At 40.2% G+C, this 18,102-nt stretch overlaps 2 protein-coding genes across 2 annotated transcripts in view; both read left to right on the top strand.

The window, feature by feature from the left end:
• Positions 1-1,526: 1,526 nt before the first annotated feature.
• Positions 1,527-8,239, top strand: LOC148834995 (steroid 17-alpha-hydroxylase/17,20 lyase-like). The gene is made up of 8 exons (XM_088916473.1): positions 1,527-1,868; positions 3,126-3,264; positions 3,538-3,767; positions 3,860-3,946; positions 4,503-4,709; positions 6,155-6,324; positions 6,610-6,713; positions 7,570-8,239. Exons 1-8 carry the CDS (start codon positions 1,560-1,562, stop codon positions 7,830-7,832), a joined length of 1,509 nt encoding a protein of 502 aa, XP_088772599.1. The 5' UTR covers positions 1,527-1,559; the 3' UTR covers positions 7,833-8,239.
• A 7,157-nt stretch (positions 8,240-15,396) lies between these two features.
• LOC148834996 (WW domain binding protein 1-like) overlaps positions 15,397-18,102 on the top strand; it is a 29,589-nt gene continuing 26,883 nt past the window's right edge. The window contains exon 1 of the mRNA XM_088917496.1: positions 15,397-15,601. Within this exon, the coding sequence (XP_088773622.1) occupies positions 15,473-15,601 (129 nt within the window). The 5' untranslated portion in view covers positions 15,397-15,472. The remainder of the gene's footprint in view (positions 15,602-18,102) is intronic.

The raw sequence follows: 18,102 nt of genomic DNA on the forward strand, positions 1-18,102 counted from the left end.
ATCAAACTGCTGAAATAAACTTAAGTATTTAAAGAAGCATACAGGACCTTCTGTTCAGAAACTGTGAAGGTCATGCTTTTGTTTTTTTAATATTCTTTGACTGGAAGCAAAGATCAGAAGTACTGTATGATGTGTTAAGTTTCTTTTGATGCTTAGTATATCATCCTTGTTTATGAATGTATGGTTTTAGAAAAAGCATACCTGTTTTGGATGCTTAAATATTTTTGGCATCATTAGAGTTAATCTTTCATGACCAAACATGATATACACAAAAATATGTGGCTTTATTGCAGAAGCACTAAATCACCTGATTAGTGAGTTGATTGCGCACAGGTGATAAAGTAATTTAACCTGCTGAGTATCAGGCTTGATTAAAATCAAGGAAGAAGTATCTTGCTTTTAAATAGAACAGTGCCTTTGATTCATTGGTACATTGGAGTCTGGACTGAGACAGCACACTGTTACTCTCCATGAGGGATTTACAGTCAGCAGTTTCTCCCCTGGTAAGACATTACAGCCAGACAGTCTGTTAAATATAGGCCACAATCTGGTAGACCAATGAGGGGTTCCATGAGTGCTAATCTGGCCTGGCATGTCTTATTGCTACTGAGCTTTTAGGAGATGTTAGTAGTCTCACTGCATTGTACTGCAGTCATCAAATCCGGGGACATTACTTCCTGCCCTTCATGTTCATGATACCTTTCCAGCAGGACAATGCACGTCATCATGCTGCTTGTGTAACAACAAATTTATTATGAGACAAGACTGAACGTTTGCTGGAAGAGCTTGTATGACGTGTGGCATCTAGACCTCAAAAGACCGTGAACAGGCAGGTGCTTGTCCAGACCCTATGAAAGACGAGAGGCAGAATTCCATTCGAGAACTTGATTGCATCAGCAACTTTGTACAAAGTGTGTTCCCATCGTACAGCCCGTATTGCTGCCAGCGGTGGCCACACCTGCTTCCAGCCTGTGACTTTCTCAGCAGACCCCCTGTTTGTCAGTACTTGTTGGTGCATGATAATTAGCACAATGATTTTACCTTTCATGGTAGTGCATATGCTACAAAAAAAATGGTATTTTTCCTAATAATGGTGAATTTGTTGCAGTTTTGTTATTCATTCTGCTTCTAATATACTGTTAAAGTGTAACTGCATATACTGGCTAGTTTAATGCTTTTAGTTTTATGCCAGCAGCTATATCACCCTGCAACTCACAACTGGTAGCCCACTGAAGCTAAGCAGGTGTGAGCCTGGTCAGTACCTGGATGGGAGAGCTCTTGGGAAAAACTAAGGTTTCCGCTGGAAGCGGTGTTAGTGGGGCTAGCAGGGGGCACTCACCCTGCGGTCTATGTGGGTCCTAATGCCCCAGTATAGTGACGGGGACACTATAGTGAGAGGGGGGGGCGGCACCGAGAGAGGGAGGAGGCGCGGAGCTCAGCAGTACAAAATGAGCTTTCTGCTGCCTGGAGCGCTTACATGCATGAACAGTGAATAACGTCGGAAGTACATTAAATTCCCGCTGCCGTTGCAACTACTGACAGAGCACCTGTTGACCACCATGGTCCTTTTCATCTTGCTGGTCGTCACAGTGGCCCTGGCTGTATTCATTTTAAAAGGGAAGATCGAGAGGGCATGGGCCGGCAACAAACGCCCGCCCAGCTTGCCCTGCCTGCCCGTCATCGGGAGTCTTCTCAGCCTGAGGAGCGAGCTCATGCCGCACCTTCTCTTCCAGGAGCTACAGAAGAAATACGGTGCTACCTACTCCCTTAGGATGGGCTCCCACTATGTGGTGGTGGTCAATAACTATCAGGACGCCAAGGAGGTGCTTCTAAAGAAAGGCAAAACCTTTGCCGGCAGAGCCAGAACTGTGAGTTATAGATCCGAATCATTAATCGCGATCGGATATTAATGTATGTTTCAAAACTAAGTAGCACAATCAACTACATTTATCAAAAATACGAAGAAATTAACTTTCTGCATTGCATAACATGGACCTCCAACACCATGCACATAAGCACCTGTATGTAAAGCGAACGATGTGCAACGAACATCTCATTATAATAAGCCTATTGGTAAAAGCTGTGGACTCGTGGTATTGTGATGACCATGGTAAAAGTGACAATGACCATTTTAATAATTTATACGGTAGTTTATATGTTATATGATAAGTTATATAGCTGAAAGAAGTGCAAAATGAAAAAAAAACGTTATACCAGGATTCAGAGCTTCAACAGACCATCTCAAATCATATGATAGTCGTAATTACTGGTAATCATACTGTCCGCACACCCCTGGTTGAGTTCAACTGGGTGCGTATATTAACTTGACAGGTTGGTTAAAAAAAAACTTTTTCGTTTTGTTTAGTATTTTATTAAAGTTTTGTTTTAGCTGTTTAGATTTAGGGTAGTGTAGGTAGTGCAGAATGTTAAGACATCAGAGAAATAAACAGGGTAAATAATTTCGTTCCATCTAACGCTATTAATTGTTTGCTGGGCACTGGATTATGTATATTGCGGATCTTCCGAACTGAACCAAAACTGTCCTAGGCAACTCTTATAGCTGCCCGATTTGTTAGTTTCACATATGCTGACTACGAATTTTAAAGCCTACATTGGTCCTAATATTGATACCTTTTAATGGCTTATTCAGTAATTAATATTAAGTGAGAAGCTATTTTGACTGTTTGATGATACAGGCGCGAGAAACGATGCTACAGAGGTCTTCTTTTCCTGTAAATCGCACATTGTATTTTTAGGGTTCTGGCTAAAGATTTGACTGATGCACAGAAACGTTTACGCCCGTAGAAACACTTCAGATGGCCACGAAACATCTTCCCACCATTGACAACCTATGCGTATTCGGCCGAGACGGCAAAGTGTAGTTTAAAACCAACTATAAATGTAACACTCTGTATGCACTGCAGTCATTACCTAAAGTCCTCAAGTACCGTTTTCAGTTTTAAAATGAATTGGCATTATATTACAAGCGATATTGCAAATTCACAGGTGTGCAAAACAAACAGGTGTCCATTGTTTCCACGCACCTGGTGAAAACAGCAAGCACCGCCAGCAACAGCTGAATGCGAAAACGCCTCAATGTCTTCTAAGTACTGTATGTTCTGCAGGTGACCACAGACCTGCTGACAAGGGATGGCAAGGACATTGCCTTCGCCAATTACAGCCCCACCTGGAAGTTTCATCGCAAGATGGTGCACGCTGCACTGAACATGTTCGGAGAGGGATCCGCCCCTGTTGAGAAGATCAGTTCAGTAGCCCACACCTTTGCTCGGAACATGCTTGCCACTGACAAAAATCTTGCTAGGGAAATGTAGTAAGGAAGGATATAAATCAGACATGAGTCCTATATTCAGAATATGCTGTTCATGACTTAGTAGATGATATTGTTTTTGAAATGGTGTTTTATATAGGTTTTGGCATTTAATCCCTTTTTTCCATACCTTCTCCGGACTCCAGTGCCACTGTGGAAGATTGTCCATGATGCATTTAGACCTTCCTAAACTGGTCCCCTTTCTCCAGTCTGCAGGGAGGCCAGTTCCATGTGTCAGACGCTGGTGGATCTGCAGGGCACTGCCCTCGACCTGGCGCCCGAACTGACCCGGGCTGTGACCAATGTGGTGTGTTCGCTCTGCTTCAGCAACTCCTACCAGCGTGGTGACCCCGAATTTGAAGCCATGCTCAAATACAGCCAAGGTATTGTGGACACTGTGGCTAAAGACGGCCTGGTGGACATCTTCCCCTGGTTACAGGTACATGAAATTTCCCAAAACCATTTACTGTACATGCACCTGGGCGTTTTTCTTATACTTCAAGGTCTAACCTTAGCCTTTATTTACCCAAGATATTCCCCAATGAAGACCTTAAGATTCTGAAGCAGTGCATCACAGTTCGAGATGACCTGCTGCAGAAGAAGTACGATGAACACAAGGTAGAGTCAGCAGTTCTGTAGCCAACCTCCGAGTCACACAAGATTTGGTGCCGTGAGCCATAAAACAGTAGGAATGAGCACTGAGTATGAGCACGTCCACTTGTGCTAACCAGCACTTTCCAGTTTAATTGTATTTCTACACTGACTACAGTATAAATAATTTATTTCTACCACAAGAAAATTACCAATTTGGTTCATTAATAATCCTCCAACAGAGCCCTGCAAAGGCCTGTTTCCAAACATTTTTAATGTTTGTACTTTAAAAGTACTTTTTTAGTACTTTAAAAGTGTACTAAATGTCTTTTTACAGATGATAGGTTTTAGAATTAGAAGCTGTGTTGTTTTTTAAGTCATTAACACATTAGGTATTATTAGCTATTTTCTCAGTGTATCAAATTTAGAAGTATGGAGATTTTTTTGCGGGGTTTAACCTAATATTTACTCCTGATTATGAATACAGACTAATTTTTCTGTCTTTCTGTGGGAGGGGGTAATGTTAAGCAGGGGTCAACCCTGACCCTAACTCTACCACTGTGTTGACTGTGCCCACCTGCAGGCTAGCTACAACGATGGCACACAACGGGACCTGCTAGACGCCCTGCTGCAGGCCAAACGCAGCTCAGAGAACAACACTCTAGCCCATGATGTGGGGCTGACTGACGACCACTTGCTCATGACAGTGGGTGACATCTTTGGGGCTGGCGTGGAAACGACCACCACTGTGCTGAAATGGACCATAGCCTATCTCATTCACCACCCACAGGTGAGCCTCGAGCTCATTCCAAAGACAGGCTTCCCCTTTGTCTCTGTAAAAGAACTGGCCTAAAGGCCTAAAAACTGGCCTTCATTCGTTTTAACCTTGTTACGGTAGTGGTTCTTTTCAGGCTGTTTAAATTTCAGTTTCTGGCTATTAAGAACAAAGTTTAAGTAAAACATTGATGGTAACCAGATCAGGAGTTCTCACAACCAAAACTAAGAATGCAAAAAGAAAATGCAGATAATTTGAAGACAACACTTAAACATTTTATTAAAACATGGGTGTAAAATTAACAGAAACTTAGGTTTAAGGGGATATCTTAGCCTAACCCTAGGTCAACTTTTAATCTGACCTTTGCTCCAGAACATTGTGAACCCCAGACATTACTGAAGTTCATAATTTAGCAGAATGAACCAACTGTGCAATCATGTGTATCAAATCAGAATACTGTCACTTGGCTCTACTCCGATACTGGCCACAAGAATTGTTCAATGAAGCACTAATCTTAAGTTGTTTTCTAACTGTAAGAAAAGGTTTCTTTCAAAACGGCTGGAAGAGATTTTTGGATCAGTTAGCTACTAGCAGTCAAATGGGTTAGATGGGCTGAATGGCCCCTCTTGTCAGTAAGCTTTGCTCATCACGTTTAGGCTGAATTCATAATGAGGAACATACAGTAGTTTCTCTTTTTATGACAATTTACAAATTAGAACAGCTGTTAACCTTGGCAAACTGTTAACTTCGGACCACGAATCTGAAGTTGGACCTTGCTAGAGTTAAAACTGCCATTAAAGAACAACCTTAAATACTGTTATTATTGTAAGTCAAATGCCTTAACCAAGCTACCAAGCTAATGAGATGTATTTTGTAGCTTAAAGCATTGATGTGTCCAGGTACTTTTTATATGGGCAGTAAGTCTATAGCCATGGATAAGAAATAATTGCTGGTGATTCCAAAGCAGTACTCAACAAAATCTTTTGTAATCAAAAGATTTTGATGATTGTGTTGTTTCAATCTCTTTACTGAAAATATGCTAAATGCAATGCAACCATACAATAAACTGAGCTCAAACAGATTCTGCCTTAAATCCTTAATATCATCGCCCACATAATACTTCCTCCGACTGATGAGGCTTTCTACTCTTCAGCATCATACTCAGGCTATAACACACCTTCACTTCCCAAGAGAGCAGCAGCAGAGATAATAACACATGGAATAAACCAGGAGGCTACAACCCTGGTTCCAGATAGCCTTCTGTTTCTTTTCCATCTCCAGTATGAACTACATAATTGGATCAATCCGTTTCTTGACTGGAAGAAGTAGTCCTGCTGTCCAGAACTCTGCTCTCTTGCCATTTGAAGCTGCTTCTATAAACCCGGAGGCGTACGGCTCTCCAGTACCTGGGCTAAACAGAGCTGTTTGGATTCAACAACTGTATTGGTGTCTTCTCTCAGGTGCAGAAGAAGGTCCAGGAGGAGCTAGACAGTAAGATCGGGATGGACAGGCACCCCATGCTGAGCGACAGAGGGAACCTGCCCTACCTGGAAGCCACTATAAGAGAAGTTCTCAGAATCCGACCTGTGTCTCCTCTCCTCATCCCACATGTGGCCCTCTCAGACACCAGGTATCTCCTGATCCACGGGCAGGAAAAAAACCCCATCATCAAGCAAGGAATCTGACTTGTCTTGATGGGAGGAAAAATCGAATCTTTTCCAAAGTATGACTGATGCCCCTGTCCCCTGCCCACAAAAGGCAAAACTGGCACAATATCGGCACTTTAACACTAAACACTGGTCAAAGACATCCCAAAACAATAAATGTCTGTGACACATTTACGTTACATACAGTACGTAGGAAGACAGTGAGAGACTTAAACACAATATTTTAAAAAATGTATTTATTTATACAGCATTGGAGATTACAATATTCGGAAAGGAACTCGAGTTATCATCAATCTTTGGTCACTACACCATGATGAGAAAGAGTGGAAAAACCCAGAGCTGTTTGATCCTGGTAAGTAACAGTAAAGGGTGAGGCACTTCACATTCTACATTTTGGCTTTAGATTTAAAGTAAACACAAGAAACTGATGATTCTCCTGATACATATTGACTGATTCTGAGCAATCAGCACATGGTGCCCAGAGAGGCGGTATTTCCTGACACTAGTTCTTATGCTTCCTGCTGGCGTGTGGTGGTGGTGGTTGGCACTGCTGCCTCGCTGTTCCAGGGTCCAGGCTGTGTGGAGTCTATATGGGTGTTTAGTGGTCTCCTTCACTTTCCTCAGGACACACTCATTGAGCTGATTGGCTGCTCTGCCCACAAGCCTCTTCCTACTTTAGTGTATGAACTTGAACAGAGAGACTTTAGTGACACTCTAACCTAGCCTGGGCCGTTCTTAAAGATTGTGGCGGTACCCAACCAGACACCTGTACCAAACTACCCAGCTGCATTATAAATCTAATTTAGAGCTCTAATTACCAGAATTTTAAAGAAATTACAACAAAGTAAGCCCTGGTGACTCCAATGATCAAGGCATTCATGCACAAACGTAAACTCGAATCCTTTACATTTTATGCTGTAGAGGTAGTTTTCTACAAAATGTGCAAATTAAGAGCATGTAAATTGAGAACTACATAAAGTTGGGAGGTTGTAACTTGTTTTATGTACAGAAACTAACTATATATTTTTTTTTGATAGTAACTTCAAAGGGGGTTCTCCTTCCTGATGTATACGGTATAAAAAATGCACCAGTAACAAACTCTGTAGTTGGCTTTAACACGTACCCTGACCAGTAGCAGCTGGAATTGCAATGTGCAGGTAAAAAATGAGTTAAGAAACAAAACCTTTTATGTCGTTCTTCCGGAGCAGGTCGCTTCCTGGATGAGGGGAGTAGGGTGTACTCGCCCTCTGCCAGCTACATCCCGTTTGGGGCAGGGATCCGCGTGTGCCTCGGGGAAACCCTGGCCAAGATGGAACTGTTCCTCTTCCTGTCCTGGATCCTCCAGCGCTTCACTCTGGAGGTGCCACCTGATCAGCCCCTCCCTGACCTGCAGGGCAAATTCGGGGTCGTCCTCCAGATTCAGAAGTACCACGTGCACGCGAGACTCAGGAACGCTTGGGCCGAAGGCTAAGACCTGGTAGTACAGTAATTCTTCTCCCTTTGTCACATGTAGCAGGACAGAGCGGGATATTATTTTGAAGGTGGGATGGTAGTAAGGACTGTTCTTTTTGTTGGTGCTGTGGGTTAACTTAGTCTTAAGATCTTAGGGAACTACTTTTTACATTTTTTCCTTTTTTGCTCTTCATACTGGGTGCTATCTATTGCATATAACGAATCAGTTAACAGTCAGAGCTGTTTTTGTAGCAGGCTAGCTTCAATTTCCAGATCAGTTCCCAATGGACAATCAACTGTTTTATTTGCCAAATTCTAAGGTTGTAACTATGAACATCCTTTTCGTGTGTTAAGGTTTTTTTTTCCATTTTATGGTGGTGTTTTTATTAGAGGCATCCCTGGTGGTGTACGTCTGAATATTTGAAACGTTTTCTTGGAAGAATTAAAGGTTTCACACCAATGACATCATTCAGAATGTGGTCATTCTGCACAAGAGGCTTTTGCACATGTGACCCTTCCTCCACCCAACAGGCAAATGTGATTCTAGAGATTTTCCAATGGTTTGCCTTCTAAAACAAATCTATTGTACATAAAGGTAACTGACATTAAGAAAGGAAACACTTGAGTAAACGAGGGATACAAAATAGATTGAAACAGGTGCTCCCACACAGGTGTGGCTCCTGGGTTATTTAAGCACTGACCCTTCCATGCATTAGTCTTGTAGAAAAACGCTGGCCAGGCCCAGCTGTCCATTATTTTGGCTAGAAGAAGAGCTCTCAGTGACTCTTAAGAGAGCAGTGGTTGCTGAGGCATGTTTGGCAGGAACGTCAGGGACGAAGACTCAACTTGCTGATGTTTCAGAAGGAAAAGGTGGCTGCCGACGTGTTGGTGGTCCAGTGTCCGATTAAGAATCTATCTCGTTGGTGTTTCCTTTCAGTATTCCAGCAGTATTTGCTGTATTTTGCTGCTTTGTTGTAAATTCAGCTGTACCACTGTAAGCAAATTATAGACATTTCCATTTTGCAGAATGACTACGTTACAACAAATACTGCTCCATTCAAATGGGGGTCACTAGTTTGCTAAATGTTCATTTGTAATAAGGTTTCTTACACAAAAATAAGGAATGGAAATTCCATCAGCAGTTTGTCATCACTGGCTTGCATCTTTACTCGGATTCATAATAATCCAGATGCATCAGGCATTAACGGTGGCCATCAGTGCCTGATGCATTAACACCACATGGTTCAATTGTTTCATGGTTCAATTGTTTTATGTTCAAACACAGCAAAAGACATATTAGCAGAAAGCGAAACATGGACTGTCCATGGTACCCCATGGTACCAGGTTGTAGGCTTTACTGTACAAAGTTACCTGTGGGAAGGCATGACTCAAAAATATTGTTTTGCTTCTACTTGTGTTCCAAGTCTCAATATGAGCTCACAACAGTGCCTAATCTTCTCAACCAAAAGCCTTTAGAAGATGATGAAGACTGAACTTCCAACGCAATGTTTTTAGGAAAATCCAGCATCTGCCCTTACACTGGGGTTCTTCAACCATGGTCCTGGAGAGCCCCAGTCTAGTGCGTTTCATAAGGCACCTCTTAATCATCAACTTCCAGATTTGGACCAATTTTGTGATCCATGAAGCAAATGTAAATTTGAAGGTCTGAAACAAAAAGTCAACCTTTCAGCACTCAAAGATCTGAGGTCCCTTGAACTGATTGGCTTAATTCAGCCATAAGTGTTGGTAATCTTTAGAAAGCGGTGACCTTTGAGACGAACACAACTGGGTTTCCAGAGCCTGAACAGGATTCCATGCATTACAGTCTCTTGCTTTTCACGGCAAGTAACAGTTGTGAAAATCGAAACCATTATTAATCATAGAGCTCAACCAAGATCAGATCATTTCTGTGCAATGACGCATCTTGTGCCAGCTTCATACTAAAACTGCTGGTTGTGTATTTATTGAGATCTGAGTTATGCTACAAATGAACCACTCTCAATCTGTTCCTTAACCTGAGCTACAGTACAGAGCTACAGTCTTTTCCAATTTTGACAGTACCTACTTGCATAATCCTATGTCTGCTTCAGCAAGAGACACAAATCCTCCTTTTATGCTAAAAGGTAACTAGACATCCTTAAACGGCCCAGAAGCCTGAGTAACTGCATACCCCGTGCATGGGAGCAAGATGTACAGAACTACGTTGGACCACTGTAAAGGGGGATGTTGAACATGACGCTCCTCGCAATGACAAAACTGCAAAATGCATTTTAGACCATTTAGATATCCAACTGAAAGATTTAAGTAACTGGGAACAGTCAAATTTAGTCCGGCTCCATGTACTACAGGCTTTATATAACAGTATGCTAGGGGAACATTACATTTTTTGGAAATCCATTAAGACAAATATACACAGGATATTCTAGAAAATCACAACTGCATCCTTTTACTCCAATTTTAAACAATCCTGCTTCTTACCATCAATAAAGACTTGATTTTTTAAATAATCGTGGAAATGTCCGATTAGAAAATCTAGTTGTTGAAACTGTAATATGTTATCTTCTACAGCCTCATATAAAATTCCTTTTCAATTGATCATTTCTACCAAATAAAAATTAAAACTAAAATAAGGAAAAATAAAGAATTTATGTCCAGAGTCCCGCCACTGTCGACTGGACATCATTGTGGTGCCTTACAGTGAGTTTGCCTGCGCCATCTTGTACTTCACTGGCTCGGTACACTTCAACCGCTCCATGAGGGCTCTGGCCAAAACGAAGAACATGAGCCTGTCTCTCAACAAGGATGTGCTGCGACGGGGCAGCCTGAAGGTGAGCACAGGAGCCCCCCTTCCCATGCTCACAGAGAAGGATGTCTTCTGGCACCTGGGTCTGCCCTACAGGGAGCCGCAGGACAGAGACTGGTGAAGGCCCTCTGTACAGGTCTGTGTAAAGACGTGCGCATTACTGCTTTGAGGAAGAGCTGCTAGAATCCAAGGTCTCAGCTGTGACTTGTGACAGGTTGGGAGGAGTTCTATGAAAAAGGTAAAAATAGTTATTTTATTTGCTGGACATACTTAAACGTAAATGAACGTCAGTGAGTTTTCCTCAAATTGGTTCTTAGAGAAAAATGTGAAGGTAGACCGTTAAATAATGTGCACAGTAAAACTGTAGCAGGAGCCTTGAGACTGTTTTTAACTTGATCTTTTAGACCGTGAATGAAGTCCTCTTAAGCCACTGTGATAACCCTCCAGAACGTAACAGGGACTACAAACCTTTTATAGAGCTAATGAAAGATATCATAACTGATTTTAACATATTTTTCCCATATCATATATTTAGTACTTTTTATTTATAGCTTCATCTGTCCCCTATGAATTTTTGGGGGCTTAAACTTTATAAAATATTTTTTTCTGGATTTATTTTGGCTTATTTTGCAAAGCCACATCCATGCAGATAATAAAATATATTATTGCTTTTAAATGTGTTGGATTTGGACTGTATTGTGTAAATAAAACCTTTTCTAAAAAAATCATAAAGCGTCCTTGAAATTTAGATTATGAAAAGTATATCCAAGTGCGAGATTTTAACTTGCAAGTTTAAAGAGTTATGGTTGTATCAAAAATAAATCGTAATTTTCACAAAACTGAACTACAGTCCACAACTGAAGTACGAAGTTGTGTAAATGGTGGAATTGTGCGCCATCGTGTGGCTGCAAAATAAATCCGAATTTTGAATCTCTCGTGAGTTCCGTGTGGTATTTCGGAAATATGCGCTATGCATTGAGCAAGATGCATAAAAAAATATTAAAATGTGGAGGAGCGGACTCTTCATACCAAATATAAATAAATAAAAACTGTTTTTAAAATGTAAATTTAATGTGTATTAGTAAGTATAGAAAATGGGGTTTCAATTTTCACTGTAATATACAAACCACAAAATAAAAGATTGAAACAATCTTGTGCTGATTCATTTATTAATACATTGTAAGAATTTTGTGATAATTGTAGCATTGATTTGAAATACTATCAAATATTATTGATATTTATATGCCTCTGTAGATGATTCTGATTTTCCCAAGGGCTTAATTTTTCCTCTTCATTTTCTGAGCTTGAAAAACATGCCTTAAGACCAAGTGTCCAAGACTGCAGCTCACAATTTGCTCCGCAAGTCCTGTGAAACAAGTGTTTTATGGAAAACATTGAATGTGTTTTGTTCAATAATTATCAGCACTTACAAGATATTAAGAACTTGAATTGGAATTCTAAAAAAACATTGACATACAATTCTAGAATTAGTATTTTAAACTTTTAAAAGTTGAAAAATGTACACTTTCCAATCCATTTACAGCTTCCAGAAGATCTCATTCCATTCAGATAGCAATGTAATGCTTACAAAAGAAAATGCAAAGTCTTACAGGCTATTACTTTGTCATCTCTGAACTAGAATAGATAAATGAAAAGGGTATTTATAGTCAAAATGTTTTATTTTATCATAACATGGTAAGCTTAAGCTTTCTTAACAGACTTGCATAAAAGCTGTTGACATTGCTTAGGAATGTATTTGAATTACTTTATCATTTGAAATTATACTCTAAAAAATCTGAAGGCCAAGAAAATGTATTTAAGCCACTTTTTTATATTCTGGTGCCCTTTATTTCAGAAGCAACAGAGTTAAGAGTTTTCTTGAAAACTGATATGAAAACAGCTCAAATTTCTAAATGAAAGTTAGGCATAGCTTGGTGTCTTCTGCTGACAGGATACTAGAGACAAATATGGTGCTATAGATAAACTTTATGTGCAGAGGAGGACTTTTATCTCTAATTCAAAACCCATACTCCATAATATATAAAACATGACATTAGAACTCATTGCCCAACCTAAGGATTACTTTTGAGGTTGAGATATTAAACACGAATGATTACACGGTATAACCTACAAAATCACACCTAGTGGAATGAAAATTAAGACTCGGGCTAAGAAACTGGGATGATCATTTTAAAATGTAATTTCTAAAGATTGGAGCAATATCAATCTGACCGATGAGAATGATTATTTGTTAATGTCATTCAGACATGTACACAATCACACCAGGGTTACTTTTCCCAGAAGCCAAGTTCCCAACCAGTATGTGTTAGGACTATGGTTGGAGGAAATTGAAGAATAAGGGGAGAACATACAAACTTCATGCAGATAACACTCCAGGAATTGAACCCAGGGTTATAGGGTTTATATCAATTACAACTCCCATTCGAATTGTATAGCTGAAAGCATATATATATATAAATATCCAAATAGAAACGGGACTGAATTAGCCTGTGATAAAGATCTTGACTGGGACAAAAACAGAAGACACAGACAGACAGACCAGACGAAGCCCCTCTACAGGACAGCAGCAGTTGGTTTGGTACATTGCAAGTTATAGTACGCATCTGGGGACAACCTTAAGCTGCTATAGCAGTTGTAATTGGAATTTTGTCTAACGAGCGTGCTGATTCCAGGATCATCCTCATCTACTACGTGTATTTCAATTTCAATTCAATTTATTTTTAGATAGCGCCTTTCACAACAAGGTTCCCCCAAAGGAATTGGCAATAGAAATAGCAATAGCAATATCAGATTTATTCCCCTGAATCAGTTTAATCACAATATTCTACATGCAAACCCTTTGATTTTTAATGTCCCAAAATTCGGTTTGCAAGTGAAGTACAGAATTTCCTGTAGCCCACAGTACGTTACGTTAAAATGTTGTGGTCCTTCTGTTACTATTACCACCACAGTGTTAAACAGCTCCATCCCAATTTCCTGGTCACGCCTCTTCTCTCCTTTTCTTGTGACGTCACACCCTTGTTCGCGGAGAAGTCAGCTGATAACGGGTTTAAAGAGACAGGAAGCACGTCGTCTTTGTTCTGCGTTTGTTACAATGCCGAAGAGCTGCAAAAAAATGTCGTGTTTAGAAAGCCAAGAATGGGTTTTGGTTTCGAATTCATTATTTTCTACTCAATGTCTTTTGTCATGGAATATTTACAAATACAAAATACAAAAATGACTATATTAGTGCTTTTACACAACAGAGCACAAAAAGTTTTTTTGGCACGGAATTGGTTGTCATTAAATTGTTTTTCTTCTCCCTCTTAGTAATTTTATTACGTTCGCTTATAGCCATTTCAAGAATGAAAACACACTGATAATCTAACGTCTGCCTTTTGGTACATTATTTTAAACCTCGGTCTTTTTTAGTCATTAAAGACAGTGGCTTAATCGTTGAAACTGTGATATCTTTTCTCTTTTGCTCTTGTAATTTATAATAATAATAATACTAATAACAACAACAATTTTTATATTGCTTCAAACAGCAGTGGTTAAAATTTTGGTTGGGCCTGTTTTGCCGTTAAAGAACCTGGTATTATTTTAAAGCTTCTTATCTTACCGGGTAAGACTAGCTGGGCCTGTTCAGTAGCGGGATGAGAAATCTTTGAGGAAAACCAGCTTTCTGGTGTTAGTACTGTTGGTAGACCAGTAGGTAGCGCACTCTCTGAGAGCACTGCTGAAATTAAATCATCCTTTTGATGAGATACCGACTATTTAAAAGGGCACAATTATCTGTTACTCTGGCTTAATTCTACAGTGGGATTGCATAATTAATCTAAATTTTCCAGTTAGTTAAAATAGTGAAGAAATTTCACACTTTTTCACTGGTTCTGCTGTGAAATGGAGTAGTGGTTGTATAAAGACTGTATTGGGCTGTGGAGTCCTTTGGAATGAAAAGAGCGGCATAAAATGCAGGAAATTAATTGAATTAATGTTATGAAATCTGTATTTAAATTACCTCAGATTTCAGGAGCTAAATCACATTAGCCGTCTGCCTGAGGAATGAGAGAAATGCCACCAAAAGTCTGAAAATTGGTTATTTAAAGGTGATCTGTAACGCCTGATGGATTGTGGATCTCAAGGACCAGGGCTGGCCATCCCTGTGTTATGTGTTAGGAAGAACAACTCTTCCCCATTTCTTATAGGTAATACCATTACCTCTGTTTAAAAATATCAATAAAAATAGTAAAAATTAAATAAGACAGTGTATTTTGACATCATGCTAATCTTTATTCCGTGCTTTAATAATAATAATAATAATAATGGTAAACTTTATTTTATATAGCACCTTTAAAGGTGGCTTCTCAAAGCACTTTACAGAATGACAACAACAATACATAAGAAGAATACAACAATAAATAAGAAGAATACACAAGATAAGACACAATTACAATATATAGAGGAGACCGTGGATGGTGGTACTAAGAAGAGCAGAGGGGTGAAGAATGGAACCAGTCTGCAGTGTTTTTCTGGAAATCCCCTTCTTGATAACCAAGCAAGAACCTTAGCATTTCTTGTCTCTTTAAATGCATTATCAGCTGACTTCCCCACAAACAAGAGAGCTCATGAAGTCACACCCAGCAAAGCGAAACCTACCTTGGCAGCGAGTATACGTCATATGATTGGCAGCCGGAGAAACCAGTAGAAGCCACGGTGATCGCAGACGTAAAGAAGTTTGTCCTCGAACGGACCAATAGCAAAAGAGCAAGAAGGCGGTGCTGTCGATGGCCCTTTCTTGCCCTGACAGAGGCAGTTGAGAGTTAAAGATCTATGTGAAATTTTGTTGAATTTTTATGTGCATGAATGTATGCGTTGTCAGTGAGAAGAAACGGGGGGTCATGAAGGACATGGAGTACCTTCTTCTTAAGATGAGCCTGCTTCTGTTCCACGCCAACCCCGTTAGCCTTACAGCAGAGACAGAGGTACGAAATGAAACGCTGAACATTGAGTGTTATTAGTATTTCGAGCAGTTCGCTATTATACTGCGGGTTGTTGCTCTGCTACAACTTGGGTCTCTGCATTTTGCTCTCAGGTTCCCAGTCATATTTGTGTAAATGTAAACCTCCATGCGGTCTGCTGGACACGACGCAAGGTCGGTTCTTCATGCGTTTTACTTGTGATTTCGACGGTTAAAATCCGCTTGTGTGAAAACGTTCATCTTTAATTTGGATTTTAACGTTGGCGACAACTTTTAAGGTCAGACTGTTACGATCCGAAACTTTTCCAAGTTGTGTGTTCGTTTGGGACCATCGGTTACTTCCACGGAAACGACTTACTTTTGGCTTACCTTCGACACCTCGCCGTTTTAAACATTAACTTGCCTCCGTGGAACGATCTTGTTTTCCGGCGTATTTAATAAAGCGTGCAAATAATATTGTAATCGCGTAGAAATAAGGCGAATTCGATACGACAGGCTTGTTCCCGTGTCCCGGACAGTAAAGAAACCGAAATGGTTCTCAGTGCCTGATCAGTACACGTACCGGTATCGGTCCGGATGATTTTAATATCTCGGGTATATTTTACCTGCTGGTGCCTTTTACTCAGATTTTTACGGAATCCGATGTAAACGACAATCCCCGCCAGGATCCAGTGTGTTTGTGTTCCTTTGTTTGTAAGGGTGATAGTACTGCTGCCATAGTAAGAGGGCACTATTCCTCTTTGCAGAAGTACCCCTGCCTCAAACTGGCGAAGTTTGAGTCATTAAATTGGACTGGGTTGATTTGCTTGTTGGATCCCGTGAGATGCTTTTGAAGGGGGTAAATAGATCAAACATGGGAATGCGCTCTGGAAACGGCGTGCTTGAACTGTCTGGGTGCGCCTTTGCTCCAGAGCCTCGGAGAGGTTGGCTGAATGCACAAGTGCCAGTTGTAAAACTTACCCAAGTACTGTACAGCTCCAGGGGGGGTTATTCAGAGAAACAGTGCTCAAGGTCACTTATTGAATAAAGTTGAAAAGTCACGAGTCCCGAGTCGCAGTCTAAAGGTCTGTGTTAAAATGTCGACATTATGAAAATAACTGGGTGGCATACTGTACATTGTTATGCTTGGAAGAGAGTACAGCAGCACAAGTACAGAACAGCGTCTGTCCTGCTGGAACAGTGTGTATTGTGTATTTTACCTAAGTTTATAAGTTTAAAATGGAAACTCACTAAAGAGGACCTTTGGACATATCACACTTTATACCCTACTGTATGTGTTATGTATTCTGTAGTTATCTTCACCTGTATATGTTACAGTTATTAAGGTAGAGCACTAGTTTTGAAAGTACAGCACAGTTTTATTTATCGTTGTTAATAGAGTAGCGGAGTAGCAGTAGTTTAATAGTATGGAAAGCTCCAATGATTTAATCAAAGCAGTCCCTTATCCGCGATTCATGCACAAAGATATCAGAGATATGTTACTGTGATTGTACGTCGGTTATGTATGGGAAGCACAGCACGGATCATATTTCAATTCTGTTTAACTCGCAGAACCCGCTGTCAAACACAAAGAGATGCGGATCACACTTTGCATGCTATAAGCCATAAGACTACATTTTAATCTGAATGTCTTTGTTTATAAGTGACTGTTGGCTTTTAAGGCCGTGAAGAAGTAAAGTTATTTCACACTCCTCACTTAATGTTTTGAATCTCTTCCAGTCATAAAGATAGAAGTTTTGTGGCTTAGTACTTAATCGCTTCCCACATTACTGACCTGCATAGAAAGGTGAAGAATGTCACTTTTCCCCTGTCTGTTTCTTTATTTCCACCAGTACTTTATAATCTCCATTGCCTTATAAAGCAACCGAAATCACCTTTTAATCTGATTATCTGAAAGTTTGTAATGTAGCCAGAGTAAAAGAGTGTAGCAATTATGCAGAATAATTTGATTATATTAGAGGGCTACACTAACTTTTGGATATCGGTTATCACTAAATTATGTGATTCGATGGGCACAATTGAAGAAATATGGTCAAATTGCCCTTTTTTGAGTGCTAAACGGAGTGTGTGTTTTATAGTATGTTTCTCCCACAAAAACATTCCCATTCTGTAGAACGAACATGCCATTCTGTGGGATATGATGGTGCCTGAGTGTCATACTGTATGTCTGTGCAACAAGCCGACACAGGAGTCTGACATAAAGGTGTGATCTTAAATTTTCAGAACAACACTTAAAATTGGATTTTTTTCCTGTGCCCATGTTATTCTTTTGTTTAATCCTTTCATTAACCGCATTGGTGTGTTGAAACCAGTTCACAGTGATAACATGGAGACCAGTTTATGCAGCTGGGTGCTTATAGAAGAACATGGGGGAGGTGTTTTGTTAAAGCCGTGTTTCCCAGCCTCCCTTTCTGCTGACCGGCTTCTTTCCCTGGAGCAATGCTGACTGGTCCCTGCTAGGACCTTGTAGAGTGACTTCAAGCTTTTGAAATCCATTCTTTTTTT

Source organism: Atractosteus spatula, chromosome 5, assembly GCF_055471065.1.
Source record: "Atractosteus spatula isolate fAtrSpa1 chromosome 5, fAtrSpa1.hap1, whole genome shotgun sequence".
Lineage (NCBI taxonomy): Eukaryota > Metazoa > Chordata > Actinopteri > Semionotiformes > Lepisosteidae > Atractosteus > Atractosteus spatula.

Bases quoted from the DNA above. Each gene is read 5' to 3' on its own strand.
- LOC148834995 (XM_088916473.1), top strand. From the start codon at position 1,560: ATGGTCCTTTTCATCTTGCTGGTCGTCACAGTGGCCCTGGCTGTATTC. The intron at 3,768-3,859 runs GTACATGAAATT...TATTTACCCAAG, and splicing joins ACATCTTCCCCTGGTTACAG to ATATTCCCCAATGAAGACCT. The intron at 6,325-6,609 runs GTATCTCCTGAT...TTATTTATACAG, and splicing joins GTGGCCCTCTCAGACACCAG to CATTGGAGATTACAATATTC.